Raw genomic sequence first — 21,982 nt, forward strand, 5'->3', positions numbered from 1 at the left:
TCCCATGAACTGCAGAAATTGAGATTACCACAGCTTTACCAGTACTCATAATCCAACAGTAAATCTGCTAGACTGAGTGGTGGTAACAGTAAAATTACTGCCAAACTCATAACGAGGCCCCACATGTTTAGTAAGTGACTCAAGATGAAATCAGTGCTGAAGGAAAGACATCCCCCAGTATTAAACGGGACAAGACCAGGTTAAGTGTTAGCTTGGTAGCCTCCTGGTCTCTTTTAGATTGGTAGCCTTTGAAGGTGCTTAGCAAATGTACAAATGTGTAGCTTGAGAAAGATGCTGTTGAAGCAGTGGCAGCAAACACAGTATCTTCCAGTTCAATCTCCTCAATGCCATCTAGTGTAGTGGACACATCTGAGAATACGCATATCAGTGGTACAGTATTGTCTAACAATTACGATAGAAGTGCATTTTGAAATAAAACAGAAAACAATCCGACTAACCTTTTCAAATATCCTGTAATTTCGCATTTTTGAACATTCATTGTCCCATACAACCAGTACCTAATGACAAAGAAAACACCAATTGGTCAGGAATAGAAATGTTCAGTTCTACAGAGACATGCAAACATTTAGTTGATCATTAGCTCAAGAGTAGTACAGGGCCAATCCGGCCGAAAACATTTTTGACTGAGTAATTTTGACTAGTCTAAGTAGTGAGATGGACAGTCATGATTCAATTAATCCCATGTAGGCAAGTATTGTACACATTTCCCTTTAATCAATGAGCAGCAAGAAATAAAGCTGACAAGGAAAATTCCACTACCATAATACTCGAGCACATGCCCCACCTTCTCCACTCAATGTCTACTAATCCTTAGCTAGGGTACACTTGAAAGTCCCCCTTGCAGCAAACAGTCTGCTTTTCGGTCTGCCAACAACTCCTCCAACCAGCTCAATGCCTGTGATCTGGACCCCCAGTGACCAACACAGTTCTGGATACCCCCCTTGGAAGCCAAAAACCTTGGTGCGGCATCTCTGCTAAATAATATGAGAGACCAACAAACAACTTTAACACCTGGGAAGGGAGGGTGGTATAATACTCTCCTCCATGTCATTAATCGAATCACAACTGTCCGTCGTACTACTAGGACTAATCAGAATTTGAAGGCATGGCAGGGAGGATCCTATTAGCACACTTCAAAGCCTTGAAATCACAACTGTCGAAGCATGCAAATCAGGCTTAAAATAGAATGTGTAGAAGGTTAAAGTGTTGGATTCAGCTCTCTTGAAAATATCCTCCGACCCTGCACCAGACCAAAAGGCTTTTGAAGACAATGCACCCCTGGCCGAATGAGCCACAAATATCTCTGTCCACACCGGCTTGCAGCATAACCTCCTTGACCCATATAGCTACAGTAACAAATCTATCCATTGAAAGGCACCGCTGTATCTATCCTCCTCTATCCAACTCTATAAACCTTCTGGCAATCTCTGCTCTGCCTCCTCGACTACCCTTGTGGCTCCTCGTCCTCCCTGTGCTTCCTCTCGCTTCCACTCTTTCTCTCTTCTTGCTCCACTTGCATAGAATTCTCTTCCCCCAGGCATCCGAGAAACAGTTCACACGGATTTATTCAAAACCAAACGAAAAGCCTACCTCCTCGCCTAAACGTACCTCTCATCTGCCTGCTAGATAACATTATTCCCTCGCTTCTAACATGCCTCTGTCTCTCACTTCTTCTGCCTGCATTCTAGCACTTCACCCATCATGCTCATGTCCTGAACACAGCTGGCCGTACCGCCTACCTGCACTTACAAAAGTCCAATGTTGGTTGTCCTTAATCTGTGTATGTCCACTTATGTATTGTCCCTGGTGTCTGTTCCATTTACTCCCCTCCACAACCTGGTCAGAATGTCCCTCAAACTCACCCCATTGTAAGAAGCTCACTGCTTCCCGTTAAATCTGATTTCTTATCTATTGTACATTCTTTTGTGATCAAAAGAGCATTGTTCCTTCCGTGTATAAATAAATAAGGAAAGATACATGTTCCTGAAGGGCTTTCGGAAAGAAAGAAACAAAGCCCCTCAAGATGTTCATGATCTCTCCTGCCAAAACCAGGTGAATATCTGAGAAGGATGTAGAAGCACTGAACTTGCAATGACAAACTTAACGCAATGGACACCATGCCTGGAGAAGACAGGAGAGGATAAACTAGCTCCACTATCACAGTCTGAACCCATTAGTCCATGTCTGCAGTGAGTTGCTCTTTTTCCAGCTGCTTGTTCATTTAAAACCTGTTTTATTGTACTTTGGGTAAAGTTTGGCTGGCACTTCAGTTACTCATGCAACATCCGCTGCACCGCGACCTGAGACTGTCTTCCACTTCCTGTCGCTCCATCCCGCCTTCCACCCCTCCCCGATCTCTGATTGGGCATGCTGCCCTTGTGTTGCACCACAGAGTGTTGTATCTTGCTGGCGCTCAGTGAGGCAATATTCCATCTGTTTGTGTCTGCAGTGAGTTGATTTTTTTCCATATGCCTGCTCCTGCGCATTATTTTTATTTTTATTTATGTGTACGGTTTTAAGAAAAAAAAACCTTTATCATTTGCAGCATTTACATCCAATATCCTCAAGGGATTACTCCCTCCACCCTGGATGCAGGACATGTTCAGGAATCCATTATGCAGTCAATTAAGTCAAAGGTTTTAAAATGGAGCAAATGATTCCTTTAAAAAGTGTATCAGGGCAATTGTTACTGAAAGTCTCTCCCCTTGTGACAACATTTTCCACCACTCATCTGAAGAAAACGACGGTAGCTGTATGATACTTTTTCCAAGCCATTTAGTCCTTTTTCTGTGAGACCTGGACAAAAGACAGTGTTGTAGAGTTTCTTTCAGGCCCAATTAAGGACACAATCGGCAAGTTAGCTCCTCATTGGACCCAGTACATCTGGAACTCAAAATCTCTCGAGTCGGATAGAGATTAAGATGAAGAGCCTCATCACGAGTTGGGCTGTATGCCGGCTGTAATACAGCCTGACTGTAATAGCCCTAGCACCAAATTCTGCCGGATCACGGCTTGGGTGTTAACGGTAAATCCCCATTCCCCAGTGGGTCCATTGGATTAATTGGGGTATTTTCAGCGCTAATTATGCATGCTAATACAGCCGGCAGTAATACAGCTGAAAACGGGGGATTTTCACCTCCAGAGAAAGGCTGGAGGTAAAACAGCCTATTTAGCGGCCAACTCGTGATAGGGACAGCCCTTAAATGTGGCGGTAATACAGTTACCACCACATTTAAGGGCTACAGCACAACTTGTGATGAGGCCCTAAGTCTAAAGCGCATGAACTGAGCTTGATTATGGGGGCTTGGGAATTTGACAAAATATTTGGATAGCACGTTTAAGCGGTGTGTTTCGAGTTTCAGGTTGGCTAGCCCCATAGAATGCAAAACCAGATCTTTCGTCTTGGGTTCAAATCCAATCTTGCGGCCAGAGCTGGCGTTTCACGCTGGTAGGATTAATAACCAGTGTGGCTTTGGAAATCCCAAGGCCCTCAAAGATTGTCGTGCAGATACACTTCCATTCACACAACATGCTGTCCAAACCTTCGGAAATTGTTTCTTGCACCAGCTTGAAGCTCAGGAGCAGATTGGGCTCGATACATTTGCGATACAAACTAAGTGATTTCCAAAACACCATGGCATATATGGAGGTGAAGCCTAGCTCTATTCTTATAACTTAATTGGTATACTTCTGGGCAGGAGCAACACTTTCTTCCAAAAGAGGCCCTCCAAGAGCAGCCAGGTTTTAGCCGGAAGCGTAAAGAACGCTTCTGCACCATATGTGATAATGGGGACTACCTTCATGCGATACAATGCCAGAGGTGGACTAATGGTAAATTTACAGTATCTGTTAGAGATATTTTGCGCCTGGGCTGCTAAGGTATTAACCTTGCTATGCAAGACCACCTCTCTTGGGGTGTCATTGTTGCCGATGTTAGCACACATTCCTAAATACGTAAGCGAGCTTACTTTCACTAGTTTCTCACCATTCAGCAACCAGGAGAGCTTATTGCTTCTTCTTCCCGTCGATGCTTCCAATATGAGTATCTGTAATTTCTTTGCGTTGATCTTAAGGCCATTTTCACCCACGCATATTTGGAGAGCATCAAGTTTCCTCTGTAGACCAATCGGGGGTAGGTCTATAAGGACCAGGTCTTCTGCATACAAGAGTCTATCCCGATGCTCACCACCCAGTTTAGGAGGAACACTTCTTTCTTCCATTTGAGTGTTACCAACGTCCAAAATGAAGAAGTTTCATAGCATTGGGGCTAGAGAACAGCCTTGCTTCAAGCCTTTTGCTATCCTGATTGGTTCAGAGAGTAGACCCTTCGCATCCATTGTGACTCTTAAAGAAGTCTTGGTGTACAGGTCTTTTACGGCTTCCAAAATGTCTGACAGGCATTTCCAAGCTTCAAGCTTGGCCCAGAGCTTTGCACGATCGACTGTGTCAAAAGCCTGGGCCAGGTCTATGAATGCTAAGTAGATTTGATTGTTTTTCTTAGTTTTCAGATGGCTTTTCAGGATGTTTATTAACAAGACATTGAAGGTTGGTACCTACGCCTTTAACAAAGCTGAATGGCTGTTTATTGTCGAGTCCTAAGCTCTTGCTCCAATTTTCCAGTCCCTGCAGGAGTAAAGCTGCGAAGATCTTTCCTGCAACATTCAACAGCGCTATAGGCCTGTAGTTGGTTGGGGCTGACCGGTCACCTTTTTTAAATATCGGAACTATGAACAAGGTTTTCCATGAAATAGGGACTTTTCTTGATTTCTTGATGTAGTTAAACAAAACCCACAGAACACCATCCTCTGCTCCGGATGTTTTTTGAGCATAGCGTTCGACATACCATTGGGGGCTGGTGCTCTAGAGTTAGTAGCTTTGTTAATCAGGTGTAAAATGTCATCTCTGGTGGTGTCGAAGGACCATCCGTCAAGCCCCACGAGGCAGTTAACCAACTGCACAGCGTCGTTTGATCTGAAGAGAGCTGAAAAAAAATACATCCAGGCACTGGGCGAGACAGCGTTGATCAATAACGCCTCCTGCGGTGCGTTCAGTTTGTTAATCAACTGCCACATTTCACACGTGTTTTTTGATGCAATGCACTTAAGCAATGTTTCAGAAGCTTGCTGCATTATAGTGTTTTTTCTTAATTTTTTCAAATTTCGGTGGGCTTGTTTGAGTTTCTTACTTAATTTCGTCGCTTTGTCTGAACCCAGCTTTTTAAGGCATCAAAGTTTGCGATTGAGGATCTTATTCTTCTTGGCCACGGCTGCATCAAATGTGTGTATCGGGGTAAAAGTAGGTTAATACTCAGCCGTCTTACTTCCTTGAAATCTATCAACAGCTGTGGGTAATTCAAAATTTGCTCAGAGGAGGCTGTCGAGTCATATCTCGACTGAATTTTGAGTCTACTAGTCATTTGCTCGATTCTCGCTGGATGGATGCATAACTGATTCCTTCCTGGGGCCAATTCCAGGGTTGTTGAGAGGTGTCTAGTCAGCTGATCGATGAAAGCCGTACTTGTGAGTTTTAATATGTTATGGTCACTCTTAGATGTTTCCAGAACTGTGAAATGCTTCACGCGAGGGAGAAAATTGCACGAGACAAAAAAGTAGTCCAGGATCTTTCCATCTAATCCGTTTACCCAGGTTGCTCTAGCCGGGCGATCGCACTCTGTACATCCTTTGAAGATCTCGATATTCCTCAGCGAGAGTTATGTCATGTGAGGCCTCCCAATTCGTCTTCTGTTGCTGCCAGATTTGTGGTTGTGATAACGCTTTTAGTTTCATCAAAGCAGTAGATGTTAAGGTCCCCACAAAGGATTAAATAGGGTTCCTGCCATTTTTATCTATAGATGTCTAGAAGGTCTATGATAGTTGCTAGGAAAGAGGCTGCCTCCAGTCCCAATGGATTCCAGTATAGATTAAAGACAATCAGTACTGTAGAGGCACTGGGGTTGGCCCCACCCACTCTAACGGTGAGCACCTGGATGTAGGGGCTTGGGTTCTCCAAGGACAAAACTTGGCAGTTTGCCTCGTGCTTTATAGGTATCAAAAAACTAGACACCGGTCGGCTCCTTGGACCCTTGAAAGTCGGGTTATGTTGAATAGTATAACCAGGCAAAATGTAAAGGCTCGTCATCCAGGTTTCCTGAAGGGAAATTATTGTATAGGAGTCGGGCACCAGGTCCCCCTGTCCAAAGAAATGCTTAAACCCTCTTGTTTTCCTGCTTCCTATGATCAGATCTTTATGTTCTCGTTGCTTGCCATGTTATGATCAGGGTTCATCCGCAGCCAGAGTGCCTGCGAACCAACTCCAGTCCTCTACATCGATCTGGACTCTTCTAGATACTGTGTCCTTGTTGCCAGCAGAAGTTGACGCAGAGCTATCAACTGTATGGATGACAGTTAAATTACATTTATTTGGTCTTGCTCCAAACTTTGGATCATTACTGCAAGACCTCTCAGATTGCTTGTGCTGGACCTCCGGGCCCATGCTTTTATTGTCTTCCTCTGCAGCATGCACATGATAAGTTCCTTTGACTCCAGTTCGACCTTCCTCGTCACTTAAGGTTAACTCTCTTAAATCGAAGCCCATTCTTAGCAGATTGGAGGCCTCATCAAGTAGTTGCTTTTTGACAAAGTTGGACGGTAGGTAGATAATCACCATATCAAGCTGATCTTCCTCAGGAAAGTCTATTATCCTCAAGTCATTTGTGGTAATTAGTCTGAGGTTAGGGATATGGTGTAGCAATCTCAGAACGTTTTCTCTGTTCATTGTCAAGCTATCTTTGATGTAGAGGATCAGTTCAGGCAGAAGTCCAAGTTCTTCTGATGGCCATGTCAATGGCTTGGCGGAGTCATGGCAACAGGGCAAGGGCCACTATCTTTATCATCCAAAGGGTCCAAATGGACCCATTCCTGGCGCCAAAGTGTGCTCTGCACACTTTGGGCCTCATCACGAGTTTGGCAGTAACCCTTAAGTGTGGCGGTAGCGCTATTACCGCCGCATTTAAGGGTCTGCCAAATCATGGGTTTGGCAGATTTCCCCCCATCTCTGAGCTGGGGGGAAATCCGCCGAACTTTCACGCTCTTACTGCCGGCGGGAAATCCGCCGACGGTAAGAACGTGAAAATAGAGCGAAAATTCCCCTTTGAGCCCAATGGGGAATGGGGAATTCCCGAATGGGCTCAGTGGGGAATGGGCAATACTTGTTCCGCCAAACCCGTGATCCGGCGCTATTAGCGCCAGGGGTTTGGTGGTAGGGCTATTAACGCCAGCGCTAATAGCGCCAGTGTTACCGCTCAACTCGTGATGAGGCCCTTTGTGTCTGGGGCATGTGTTACTTCCTCCACAGCAGGCTTCCCACGTGCATCCAGGCCGTGCGTGGCCATTGGGAAACATTGGGGTGCTCGTGCAGCAGTCTCTGGGAGTGGCAAGGTGGGGCCACAAGGCAGACCCAAAGGGGCGTGGCTGGGACCAGGCTATTTAAGCCTTCCCCACCCGCATACAAGCGCTTTGCGTTAGTCTGCTTCCTGCAGCGTAATGCTTACCGCCGCCTGAAGCGCTCTTACCTGATTCCAGTTCATCGTCTTCAGCGAGCATCTCACCTGATTCCAGTACATCACCTTCAGCGAGCACCTTATCTGACTCCAGCCACACCATTGCTAGAAGCGCAGCTTACCTGAATCCGGCACCTCATCTTCAGTGCGCACCTTACCAGCTTCCAGCAATACTATCTCTCGAAGCGCAGCTTACCTGACTCCAGCAACACCATCGCCGGAAGCGCATCTTACCTAACTCCTGCAACGCATCGCCTGCAGCGCATCGCATCTTACCTGATTCCCATTGTCATCGGAGTCGAGGCGCATCGTCACGGGGCGTCTAGTTACGCGGGAGCTCTTCTTCTCACCCAGCATCCTCACGGATCATCCATCCAGTAGCCGCTGGCAGGTCTTCGGATAACCGCCTCCCATCTGACGCCGCCAGGCCATCCCTGCAAGAGAAGAGGACACACAAGGTTAGAGACTACATAAATATCTTGCGCTTGGTCGCGCAACACATAATCCTTGCGCTCGACCTTGAAACCCCAACTTACCTCCCATTTGGGAACCTTGTAAACTCCTCTGGCTCCCATTTGGACTCGCTCCAAACACTGCGACTCTGCGTGAGCTTCTTCACACCTATTGGGGAGAGGAAAGACATTACAAGGGTTACGGACAATAATGACGAAATTGCAAAAGGATACGGACAATAATCATTGTTAAGAACACTTACCTTCAAAGTGGTACAGCCACGCCGGTCTGGGCTGCCACGAACACGGACCAGTGAAGCAACTAGGTCCATCAAAGGCGCCTCTGCAGTTGAGAAGCAGGACGGAGAGCTTATCCTCATAAGATAACAGGTGAGACTATATGGGTAAACGCATGCACACCTCATTCTGGAACGAAGGGTTCGAGAAAAATCACAGTCCAACCACAGCATTCTCACTGCCTAATTATAAAAGGGAACAAAGCATACAGTAACCCCCCATTCCAATGCTGAACAAATGCCGCGGAGAGCCTTTTAGCCCCTGAAACTCCCTGGAATTCAAGGGCCAATATGCCAGATCTTGACAACGAAGAGAACACTAGTCTGCAATCACATTGGAGACCCCTCGAATGAACTCTGCTTAGACTTTTAGCTGTCGAGGAAGACAGAATTGCCCAAATTGTCTTGCCAAATCTGATTACTCTTTGGAATTTTTACTCCTCTCAGTTTGTTGATGAATTGAACTACTGACAGATTGTTCATATGAGTCTGTTACACCACCATCTGTCTCTTGTGAAATTGTGGACAGCAAAGGAGCAGGCAAGATTCTCTAAAAAGTTAATATGCCTCAGATACCCCTTCTGACAAACCCCACCACAGCGAGCACCCCACCCACTGAGGCTGACATCAGATTCCAAGACAAGACCAGAGAGCGAACCGAAAAATGCCCTGCCGTTCCTGACTTCCACATGTCTTTGCAACTAAATCAATTCTTTGTGTGCCTAGATTTTTAGCCTCTGAAGGGCTCTGTAATGTAAAGGAGTGGAGAAAATATCATGAATGGATACTGATAAAAGGTCTATTTATTTTATTATTATTTTTTTAAATTTAAAATGCATTTGGTTTACATCTTAAACCTTACATTTATGGTTCACAACAATTTACATTGTCTTCTTGAAAAATATTTTGACTTTACTGTTCTTATTTGCTACTACTACTTTCCAACATAATTGTTTCCCAGAAGTGGACTATGGTAGCGACCATCTTTCTGTTGTTTCCCATCAGGATTTGGTTCCATCTTTCTTCTTTTTCCATTTCTATCAGGGCACTTTGATATTTATCGCTGAAGAGCAGTCTTTTTTGGTTGAGTGCCTCACATTCCATAATTACATGGTATATAGTTTCTGTTTTTCCCAATATTAGACAGAATCTGCAGTCGCTATTTGCACTTTTGTTTTGACTCCATTTCCCCAGGACTTCTCTTGTTGGGAGTAGGTTCAGTCTTAATCTTAAAAACATATCTCTAATTCTTCAATCTGGATATAGATTTAGGTAGTGTGATAAAAGGTCTATAATCCTGGCCAGGAGGAGCCGCATGGTCACCATCCCAGCTTAAGGGACCTTTGAAAGTTCCTTTTTTTTATATATGCTGCAGCTTTGCCCTCAGGCAACTGCAGGGTAGAGAAAACACAGTTCACTATGAACCCCAGAAACTGAAGATTCTGCATTGGATGCACAGCTGAGTTCTCCTAATTGACATTAAATTCCAAACTCATTACAGCTGGATAGTTGCCTAAAGGAGCTTATGGACCAACGCTGGGGAAGAAGGCCATAATGGGCAAATCGTCCAGATAAATCAGCAATCAGACATCCCTTGCTTGCAAAACACATACAATCGGCCATAAACATTTTGTAAAACACCAAGGGGCTGTTGACAAACCAAAGGGCAGAGAGGGAAACTAAAACATACAAGGGTACCACTGTAAGCAGAGAAAATGGCTGTTTCCGAAGCAATCATACTAGCCAGCTAGGCATCCTTGAGGTGTAGCCAAAGCAACCATACACCTGGCCTCAACATATCTCTCAGAAATGCAATTGTCTCCATCTTGAAATTATGATATAGAATGAATGGATTAAGAAGACAGTGATTGAAAACATGATGAAATGACCACTCCTCCAGCACTACAAATATATTGCTAAAGAATTGCCGTTGCTGGGGTCACCTATCTCTATTGCTGGTTTCCCGGGGAGCTGAACAATTTCCTGATGGATGACCAGCCTCTGAGTGTGCGAGATCCACAGAGGGATAGGATGGTACTTCCGAGTGGGACCTGTAATAAACCACGTTATAACCTATGACCACATCCATTACCCAAGGATTCCTTGAGACATTTAACCAATTTTTTGGACAGAAGGAAACAGAAACTGGACTTTACCTGCCCCCAAAAGTTAAACCTCTGTCTTCTTTCCTAGCACCTTGGCTGTGGAAATGATATGGACCTGGCTGAATATTGGAAATTCTGGAAACCCTGTTCACAGGCCCAATCCCATGACCTCACCTACTGACCTGACCAACCTATTGCCTGGCTGCCCATGGAGAAACTCTGGACTGGAATTCTTTCTTCAGGGATGATTGGGTTCTATCAAGGGTATTGAAATTAGCCACACATTTCCCTATTTCCTTTACTGACCCATCTCCAAACAAGAACTCTTTTGACTCTCCCTGGCCCTGAATATCTGCAAACCCAACCAGTTTAAAGTTGATCTTCATTAAGATCTCAATTTTTCCTTCTTGGATAATGGGGGGGTTGGGAGTCTCCAATCAAACACAAGGCCCTCTTGGCCCAACCCGAAAACACGCAGGAGCTAAGGGCCTCTCAGTGGCATCTATCTTCTCTGCCAGATCCATAATCTTTCAAATGAGACCCACAGTGTGCAGGTGTCAGGTTTGGCCCAGGTGAACCCTTCGGGAGCCTAAGACTTCTTTTCAACCTCGTAGTTTAGGATTATTGATCAAAATCCCTACAGTTAACGGTCATGGGAAAAGGTGGGAATAAGCCACCAGTCTCACTTTTGGAAAAGAACAAGAATCTGGTTATGCCTTGCAGTGTCATCTTTCCCTACGGACCCTCCTTTCCTTCAGGTAGATGGGTATATCTGATACACGATAAGTGTGGGAAACCTACTTCCCAATACTGGAAATAGAGAGCAGCAATGAGGACAGTACTTGCTGGAAGTATCGAACAGGAGAGGAAGTGATCCCCAGACTGGAATGGGGTAAATTCAAGAGATAGGTTTGCAGGTTCCATGTGGTCCTAGGGCGCAAAGAGCAGCATGTCGCAATAAACTGAACAAAATGGAAACAGTTCCAAACAGACCAAAATGTTAAAGTCAATCAAAAGAAATAAATGGAGTCCGGAGACAAAGAGCAGGTTCAAGTTCATGTGGGAACACCGAAGATCAAGCGACAAACGCAAAAACGAAGGGAAGTCCAGGGTACGTATCCTAGGAAAAAACGGGAGAATTCAATCAAGGGAAACAGATTCGCAGTCGAGAGTCTTTACACTTCTGCTGCAACAACACAGGTGTCATAGCGCAGCACCATTGGTGTAGAGGGCACATGACGCAATGACGTGCACCCATGAAGTTCTGGGCCTTGTAGTGTTGCCAATGTCTTTCTGTCAAATGCCATGGTAAGCACCAGCAGATCTCGGACTGCTCGTCGCAACCTGACAGGAGGAGGCAAACTCGACAGGTAGCTCGGGCCTAACAGCATCTTTAGAAATATCTTTCCTATATCTGGGAAAAGTATATCCAGTTTGAGACCTATGTTAGGGAACAAATGTTTACCTGACACATTCGGTCTAGGGCTTTCTGCCTTCATTGTTCTCCTGGAGAGAATATGCAACTTCCTCCACAGGTAGTGCTGGGCAACCCTTTCCACATGAGGCAGCACACACCACTTAGAGTTAGGGTGCGCAAGTCCGAAAGGGTTAAAACAGGGCAAACCCAAATGGTCTACAACCCTCAAGGTACCAGAGAATTTTGAGTGATATTAATGAAGTTCTCCTCCGGGGCTGTATCAGGAAACTGACCCAAGGGTGGGGAATCAGTATCTGCCATAGAAGGGTGCCACAATTCCCTACTTGACCAGTCTAGAGCTGCTAAATTAGCTCTCTTATGACATTACTCTCCAGCCCGCTCACAGAGGGCCCAAATAGTGAACCAAACTCACCTACCAACAGCGCTCCCTAAAAAGCCAAAGCTGTGGGGGTCACTGGACAGAAAGGCTGATAAGTCAGACGCCTGGATTCTATATGATCCTCCGTTCATCGGCAGGTGGCGCTAAACGGGCAAGCCCCCATGTCATTGATCCTAATGGCACCCTCCCCCTCAAATGGACGATTAGCTAACTCAGCTCAACAGCAGCGGCAAATGACAAGTCCTCAAAACTAGAAGCCACAGTGTCTTTAATGGATGTCTCCTCATTCTTCTTGAAACGTCTGTTCACATGCTTGAGACACTGTGCTATATGGTTAAAAGTAGACATATTGCTATGCCATTCTTCAGACTCAGCTTGACGACTTTATCTCTGCCAGATGTCATTGTTACAGCACAAAGAGGAGAAAAACGTAACATAGAAGTCAGAAATACAGCTGCTATACCGGTAAATACCCACAATAAGCATTACGTGGCAGAAAGGAGTGATGCAACAGCAGCCCCCTTTTGCGCTTCATAAAGAAACCTGAAAGGTCCCAGGGCCCTTTACTCTAACTGTCACGCAATGAATGCGCAGAAAACACCAGCTCCCCCCCCACCCTCCGCCATGCGCCGCAAGTTCTGTAAGTGCGGCAGTGTTCATTATGGAACACCTGTGCATTCTGCTCTTACTTAGAGGAGGACTGGCCTATAGGGAACTCTGGAGATTTCCCTGTAGGCCTCTGCACCCCGGGTCCCGTTTCTGTGGTGACCCATTTTATTTCAAAATGTTCTCATAAGTAAAGGGTTGGGCTTGGTGAAAATGTGTAATATTCGGACACTCTGAACATTATTTCCAGGGCCTCTTTTGGTTCCCAGACCACCCCTGCTCTTATTCACTCACTATTAGGAAAAACCAGCCCCAACTCCCACACCCGGAGCCTGGTCAAGGCCCCCAGAACCACCAGAGATGCTGCTAATCTCCCAACTACCAAAACCGCCTTTGGACACCATAGCATATATGTGAACTGAAAAAGAGAAGGCATGCGTAACGTATGGAAAGATGGGAGCAGCAAGGAGAGAGGAGGACACTGCTGCAAGCAGGACTTTCTAGTGCATCCTGGATAATGAATGGTGTTCATTGAGGAGCAGGAGGGGCATGGACAAGAGGATTATGGGAGTGGTAGTTTTCTTGGGACTTTTTTTGTTGTTACTTCTGGTTCAAAAAAAGAAAATACAAAAGCATAATAGGAGTCCACATGCCATATCTTAGAATGTTATCCAACCGATAGAAAAAGAAAAAAATTCAATTCATGGGACTGGAGATAAGTGCCTAAAGATGCATACATAGGGTGATAGTAAAAACAGTCGCTTTTGACAGAAGGTTCAGGTTTTGATACACCTTTCTATAATAGTACAACTGTGCACATCTTATAACGTTTCCAAATGCTGCCGGCATATAGTCTGCACAGAGCAGGGGTCTGCTACCCTTGGCTCTCCAGAAATTTTGGACTACAACTCCCTTCCGACCGAGCTAGCATAGTCAATGTTGAGGGAATCTTGGGATTAGTAGTCCCAAACATCAGGAGAGCTGCACGCTGCAGACCCCTGATATAGAGGAGCCCATATTGTCTTTAAGGAAAAACTGCCTTCTTGACTCAGTATTACAGTCAATAAAATGTAACAAGCATCAACACCCGTTATGGCCTCAAAATTCTGGCTGATAAAAAAAATAATGTGCCTTTATTTAATGCAATCCCATGTAAATGGGGAAAGAAGCAAGCAGAATATGGAGATGGACCGACCCCATGTATGGACATTTGGTTACATCGGGACAGCAGTGGGCACACATTCTACGAATATCCGATTTGCAGGAGCGCGGCCAGCTTCCCATGGCTGGTTTATCTCTAGACAGCTGCTGAGGCAGGAGCCTATGGCACAACCCACTATATCGTGTTGCCGAGCTGGAATGAGGAAGCATTCTGCACGTAGTCTACCAGTAAGCAGCGAGAGCTCACGCTTCACTTCTGAGAATACGAAATGCTGTGCATGGATGGTCAGGCAGTCAGTCTTACCTTCCCGCTCTTTGTTGAATTCCTTATGCAGTACATTCCATCCAAAGGGCAACTAGTGGCGCTGGACCCCTTCATCAGTCTAAAAGAAAAGCATTGGAAACGTTACATTTCGTAATGGCCACCACTACGGCTAGATAACGAAAAACAAGTAATAACTTAAAGCCGTCCTTCTAAAAGGTTTCAAATTGAGGATTTAATTTGGCGGTTAGCCCAGTGCAAATAGAGGCCGAGGCGTGGTTCTTGCTTCCTTGCTCAGTATTATTTATGCCATGTTGTCCTTCTAATATTCGGTTTCCATCTTCAACGAGTTGTTGGGGAGTAGCTAAACGAACGAGGAGGCAAATATTGGGCATCTCCAAAAACCAGTTTCTAGAGCCAAACCTGGTCAATTTTCTGCTGGGCTTCCACAGATTTCAAACAGGCATGCCATAGTAGCTTCTTGCTAGCGCAACTGTCATTCATGAGGCCCTTACTGGCACGGTGGAGGGGTGCTACAGGTGTTGCCTCCTTGTCATAATGTATTTGTGTACTTAAACAGTGTCATACAAATTCAGGTTTCCTGTAGGGAATACAAATTAAAACATTTTGGCAAGATACCTGTGGGCCCCAATATTCCATGCCTTGTGGCCAAGCACAAGATGGTGGGGTTGGGTCCCTAGCACACTATGGGTGAGTGTATGACAGCTATCAGTTCCCCTTGGTCCTCAATTGCTATAGTTTTGTGTTTTGATGGGTTTTTGTTGCCTAGATTATCATTTGGTTACATTGGGGGAGGAGGGTCTAGTTTATGGTGGCAAAAAGAGAACTTCCCAAATACTCAATCAGGAGTCTGCCACCTTTGCACCTCCAGATGTTTTGGGCTACAATTCCCGTTAGCCCCCGGACAGTATAGTCAGAGGTGAGGGTTCATGGGAGTCGGAGCCCAAGACATCTGGAGGTGCAAAGGTTGCAGACCTCTGCTCCAGGCCTTAGCAACATTTCTTTGAAGCAAATTAAAATGATATGCCAAGATGGCATCATTTTTGTATTTTAATTTTATATAGAGGAAACCTAGCTCGAGAGCAACAGTGTACAAGTACAAGAGTTAAAGGAACTCTCCTAGGCGTTATCAACATAGGACGTACGACGACAAGGACACCACTGGTTTGTGACTGCTCAGTCCTGTGTGTGCCATTGCACATACACATCATCTTCCTCTCCATAGGAAGTTACCACATGTGTCTACCAACAACCCAGCCCATCCCTATGCTCCCCAGGTACTACCCGATCAAACACTCATGCATCCAACAGTTACCTAACCATCTAACGTCAAAATATCTGTCACCCCACAGTTCACACCCCCCCACACTCACGCTGATCAATGCCCGATCAACCATTGCACATGCACCCAACATCTCAGATCTCATCAGCTGCTACAAACTCAATGCAATCTCCATTACCAATACCTGGCTCACGCTAACCTCCTCAACATGTTTGTACCACCTGTGAAGTGTCCAGGAATGGGAGACAACAGACAGGAACCATGCTGAGTTAGTAAAAACGAAAAGAAAAGAAGTACTTTATTGCTTCTTGTTACAGTAGAAGGTCAGGTAAGAGGAAAGGAGAGTACATCCTTCTAGTTCAGGCTCCCTCTGTCACATATGGAACCTGGAGGATCTCCACGCTGCAATGCCCACACTGCATTCCATTAGGTATTATATATGCATACTACAACCTGTTTACAGCATTCAACATATGGTGCAATCAGGGAGACGGAGTGGCAGTCATTGACAAACGTGACTGGCCATGTTTGGTTCATACCCGATAATCCGTGAACACAATGGAAACCATTACGAGCAAATTCCCTCTCTCACTACGACTCAGTCACCTTCCACCTCACATACAGACCACCTCACAGGTGTGGTACATTACTTGATGTGATCGCAGACTTAATCATGACAGCCTCAATCTTCACGCAAATAACATCTTTGCCAAGACCTCAATCTCCCTGGGACCCACCAAATAAAAATACCAGTGAATCCCTCTTATTCCTAGCTGAATTGCTAGACGTAACTCATCAAGTGCTCTCCCCCATTTCTGTCAAGTGGAACACACTAGACCCAATTCTCTCCTCCACCTCTCTCCTAAACTGTGCTGACCCCATCTTGCTTCAACTGGATGGATTACAAAGCCATGCCCTTCTCCCTAACTCACACCAGGGCAGCCCCGAAAGGCCAGGATAAATGCCTTATGGAACATGACGATCATTCTAAAGCTTTCCAGTACACACCATAGAAGTCTCTAACTTCATTTCTTCAGAGAAGGTCTCCTCCCTTTCGGAGTCCTTTTGCCAAACCTCAGCAGTTGGATGACACCTATGCACCAATCAAACTAGGCCTGGCCAGGAAAAAACCCTGTGGTCCTTGCTACACTCAAGAGCTCCACAGTAACGCATGTGTGATTAGGTCATTAGTCAATGAGAGGTGCAAAGCACACAAACCAAAAGACTTCCTAGCCCTCAAGGCCTTAATGGCCAACCGTCGAACCCTCGTCACCGAGGCCAAATCTACTTATTACACCAACACCATTACAAAAGCACCTACTAGGAAAAAAGCACAATTCGCAGCTGTCAAGCCAAGCTCTAACCGCAAGCCGGACAAAGTGGAGTCAGAAAGAAAATTGAGACTAGCAATGACTTCATCAACAAAATGAATACCATCAGGACAACCATTGTTTCATCTAGGCAATTAGACCCCAGATGTTCACAATCCACCTGGTAGGCCTGGTCAGGGCTAGCAGGTATAATTATAATTATCTATACAACACTGGACTGACTTCCCCCCCTTTCACCCGAGGACCTTTATAAAAGCACTTGTTTGCCCAAATTCCACTGCTACTCAGATGACATTATCCTGGCGAACATCGTTAAACAACTTAGCGGCCCAGCCTTAACTGCCCTTCTGAGCAGAGTCAACTCATCTGTTAGCGAGAGGCAATTTTACAAGACAAGCTAAAAACAGGGCTCATATCCCCCCTCTTGGAAAGAAAATACCTTTGACCCTGAGGATCTGGCAAAATACTGTCCTATCACTAACCTTCCTTTCATTGGAAAGATCATTGAGAAGATAGTCACTGATCAACTACTCGCTAAAATTGACCAACTCGGCCTACTTCAGGATTATGAATCTGCTTCTGCCTCAAATGCAGCATAGAGGCTGCCATCATCCAGCTGGGTGATGAAACCTTGGAAAGTATCTCACATGAATCTGACACGGTTGACTAGGACAGTCCCTACCTACCCACAGAATGGGCTTTGCAGGCACCGTCATAAAATGGTTCTCCTCATAACTATCTGGCAGACACCAGACCAGCCAAATGGGTTTCCGAGACTGGCACGCCACCAAGCGATCTTCAGTGTGCCCATAAAGACTAATCTTCTCTGGTCCTTTTCAATCTATACATTTATTGTGGACAGAAATCTATTCTTTCAGCCTCAATAGCTAAAAAGGCCCAAATGGCCTGGCCTCAAATCATTCCACTTCACAAGACCAAACCATTGCTGCCACTCCAGGACTTCCGAACTGGAGTGCTGGCTGTAGTAATCCCTCACCTAGAAGGGAGAAGCAATCTGATAGCAGAAATCCTAGCCACATAGCTGCCCCCCTACCTTTAAGGTGACACACCACACAGCAGTGCGCATCATCAACAGAGCACGCACGTGCGCACACATTTTCCACACAGTACGGAAGGTGGACTGGTTTCCCTTACCAGCTACGATCCTGTTACAAAATGCTATATCATCTACAAAACTACTCCAACAGGCAATCCACTGTTGTGGTGTAAGACTGTTTGTAGGAAGGAGATATGTTTTAATGTGAGTTAGTCTTGTTCTGTCCAACTCCCCATGGATGCATGCTGATGGAATGTTGATGAATGTATGATAGGCAGCTCAGGAGAATGTTGGGTGGGTGTTGTGTGTGAGGGTTCCCTGTAAGATACTTGCAAGTAACTGGCACTGTACATATATACATATGTGTAATAACGCTTCCTGGATTCACCTCTGAGAGTCTGCAGCTGGTCTGTGTACTAATGAACTGAGCCCCACAAGACCATTTATAACATCCACCTTACCTGGAAGCTAAGTTAAACGCCTCTGGCTGATCGCAACATACCCAAAAGTAGGACCATTGCCAGGCTTGAGACTAAACGGGCCAGCAAGGAGAAAACCAGCGAACAGTCATTCTCCTGTTACGGTAGGGTTCTAAATAACTTTAACCACGTAGCAATCCAGAACACGGCTTCCTGTTATGATATGATATGTTATTTTATTTATATTGTGCCCATACCATACACAAGTGTTTCCGGGCGTGCAAGGGAGGGTAACAAGGGAGGACAAAAACAACAATCTTACTAGGCCCAGTGACATTGAGAATGTGCAAGTGCAGGGGAGAGGAAAGGGGGGAAAGTGGAAAGGGCAGGGGAGGAGTGGAAAGTGCAGAACGCGTGATCAAAACAACAGACTGCCTGCATGTGGCAAGTGCAAGAATAGGGCGCAGACAACTGGTGTCAATAAGTGCAGGAAGGGGACTGTAGGGTTGCATATACAGACCAAAGTGCAAGGGTTGCCAGCAGGCAGTACGGGTCTGCGGCTGGGTGGGCAGGGATCTGGGTCCGATCTAGAAGGAGCTGACAACCTGGCTATTTCAGTCACACCGTTACATTCCCTAGGTTCTAAGACTACTCACCAGCCACAGGGTAACTATCTGAAACTCAACACACTAATGCGTCATCGGAAGAAATGTCTGTGTGACTTTGAAAATAAAATACCTGGTGGTACAATGGCTAAGCATTCACTTAGTTCAATGAAAGGGTTCGATCTGGATTTAGTTAACTATAAAAAAAGAGACAAACCTTCTATAGAATTTGAAACAAAAGATGAATTGGGGGTGGAGCGCCATGGAACCCAAACAAGATGTTGGTATATTACAGTCACGTTTATTTTATGAGGAGAAAAGTTCCTCTTAATATGTGCGTTCAATAATTGATTGGAGAGAAATGACGCAGCCCACCTTCCCAGGAATTTCAAATAATATTGACTAACCGTAATTTAGACCTCAAATATGCACACTTGTCAATGTCAAAAGTACTGTACTGTACAAAAGACTGTAATATACCAACGTTTGGAAGACTTTTGGCAATCGACTATCTGGGAAAGAAATGGTCCGAGTGATGGATACAAATGTATCACAGTGGCTCTCTTGGGGTTAGCAGCATTGTTTCATTGGCAAGGTTGGGGAAGGAAGATCTGTTTCGGTTTAGGCACAACGGTCTCAGTGTTTTCCGCTTCGTCCAGACATCCCAAGGCCTTTTTTGAAACTTTAAAAACCTTGTCCTGGGATATCAGGGACTGGTGGCTACCGACCCAGTTTTTGCCAGGACCCCATTACGAAATACTGACATTGGACCATCCACCGGTCTCTCCGCCTTTGGTCCCCCCCCTTTTTACCACCCCTTTCCTCCATGGCCTCTCCTCCAATACAGACTCCTACCATGCGCCTGGACAGGCTACAGACATAGAAGCAGGACTTTCAATTTCATTAGGGTCCTGTTTGTGTTTTTAGTCCTCCTTTTGCATTTATTGCTGCCAACAATGTAGTCCTACTTCTATGTTGTTGGCCTGTCCCCGTTTTTTATTTGTAAAATCTGTCCACCCCAACATCGGGTACGCTCTTAAGCATAACCAGGAATGTATCAATGTGCAGTGACTGATCCTCCGAGACACCAGGGGCATGCTCCAAAACGGGAAAGTCCCTGGACATAGGCGCAAGATCTGCAGCAGTGTTTTGGGTGCCTGCCCCGGTCCCCCTGATCCACACCATAGATGTAACTGCAGCTGTCTCCCACAGGGACCTTTGAAAAATAACATCAGTGTGTGTATATGTATACATGCCCATGAAATGATTTGCTTGCAGACCACATATTTCTTGTAATAATAATAATAATAATAATAATAATAATAATAAAGCTGGAATAGAAGGGAGAAGAAAGGAAAAGGAAAAAATAAAAGGAGAAAATTGAACATTGATGCCCACGCTCTCCCTATGAGGTCTTGTCTAATTTATTTATGCGACTACATAGCTAGCAATTCACTGCAATTGCCGAAGCCAGCAATTGAAAGTAAAGTGACATACCTTCAATTAGTCACCATTATCCTGGGGTCTAGGACTGCTGTCCATAGAGTGGCGTGATAAAGATATAGGCCCAGAATGGAGAAGTGAATTTTGAATATTAGGGATGTTTGTTTGTTTGTTTGTTTGTTTGTTTGTTTTATTTCTAATGCGCTCCAGACCCGTAGGTAGAAGGGCGCAGCAGGTAGGATAATGCGAAACTTACATTGTTACAGATTATACAGGATACAGTAAAAGTTATACATATTATACAAGATACAGTAATGGATATTATAGATAATATACAAGTTGTGCAAATTATACAAATTATACAAATTATACAAGTTACAGTAATAGTATACAAATGTATACAAATGTGCAGGACCATCATCGTGCAGGTCGATGAGTTACATAGAGGATGGTACGCATAACATATCGTGGGAAGGAGGAGACGGACAAGTGTCAAGTCTGGGAATATTATAAGCCTAAATCTAGTGGTCGTTGGAGATAAGATATTGGATAGCATTCCTTCTGAATAGTGAGTACGGCTGGTCTGCTCTTAGATTGTTGGGTAATAGATTCCAGGTTTTGGCCGCCTTCACAGGGAAACTATTCCCACCGACCGTGGTAAGTTTAAATCTAGGTACTACCAGACAGTTAGTATTGGTAGCTCTGGTAGGTCTAATAGAGATTTTTTTTTGCATTTTGTTCGTGAGGTAGCTTGGGGCGGCGTTGTTAAGAGCTTTATGTGTCAGGGAGATAATTTTTAATTGAATTTTGTGGTTTGTAGATAACCATTTGTGTTGGCGTCTAATGGTGGAGATGTGTGTTCTTTTGTTTATGCCAAGCGCTGCTCGCAAAGCATTATTTTGGAGCGTTTGAAGTTTCTGTATGGTAGATTTGTTGGCACCACTGTAAAGGGCATTACAGTAGTCGATCCTGGAGAGGATAAGTGCTCTAGCCAAGATCATGCAACTGTCATTAGAGAGGAAGGGCTTGCCTGCTCTTATCAGTTTGCAGGTGTATGCGGTGGTAGAGGCCAAGGATTTTAGTTGTTTGTCGAAAGATAGTGTGGAATCCAAGTAGAAACCGAGGGTTTTTACTTCCTTGGAGACCCTGATAGGATTTCCATCAATATTGAAGGAGGAGAATTCCTGACCTAATTTTTTGGTGTTCATATGTGTTCCCAGGATTATCAACTCCGTCTTGTCGTCATTCAAGCACAAGCCATGTGTGGCCATCCATGCTTGAATAACGAGATATACCCTATTCACCAATTCCGAGTCCTTCCTATGATCCCCAGAAAGCGGGAGGAGAATCTGTGTATCATCTGCATAGTTAGTATAGGTGATACCCAGAAGGTCTAGATCATCGAACAAGGGCTTGGTGAAGATATTGTATAGGGTAGGCGAGACACAGGAGCCCTGGGGAACGCCACATAATATAGGGGTAGGGTCAGCTGCGGCCGATGGGGAAAAAACTCTCATTGTTCTTTCGCTGAGGAAGGATTCGAGCC

At 45.1% G+C, this 21,982-nt stretch overlaps 1 protein-coding gene across 4 annotated transcripts in view; it reads right to left on the reverse strand.

Annotated features, from left to right (window-relative positions):
• The window catches only part of SH3BP2 (SH3 domain binding protein 2), a 381,251-nt gene that overhangs the window by 61,220 nt on the left and 298,049 nt on the right, over positions 1-21,982 (reverse strand). For all 4 annotated transcript variants that reach the window (XM_069632101.1, XM_069632100.1, XM_069632099.1 and 1 more), the window contains exons 11-12: positions 14,321-14,399; positions 459-518 (exon numbers count right to left, since the gene is read on the reverse strand). In XM_069632101.1, the coding sequence (XP_069488202.1) occupies positions 459-518; positions 14,321-14,399 (139 nt within the window). The remainder of the gene's footprint in view (positions 1-458; positions 519-14,320; positions 14,400-21,982) is intronic.

Source organism: Ambystoma mexicanum, chromosome 6q (genome assembly GCF_040938575.1).
Source record: "Ambystoma mexicanum isolate Mex_15411 chromosome 6q, UKY_AmexF1_1, whole genome shotgun sequence".
Classification (NCBI taxonomy): domain Eukaryota; kingdom Metazoa; phylum Chordata; class Amphibia; order Caudata; family Ambystomatidae; genus Ambystoma; species Ambystoma mexicanum.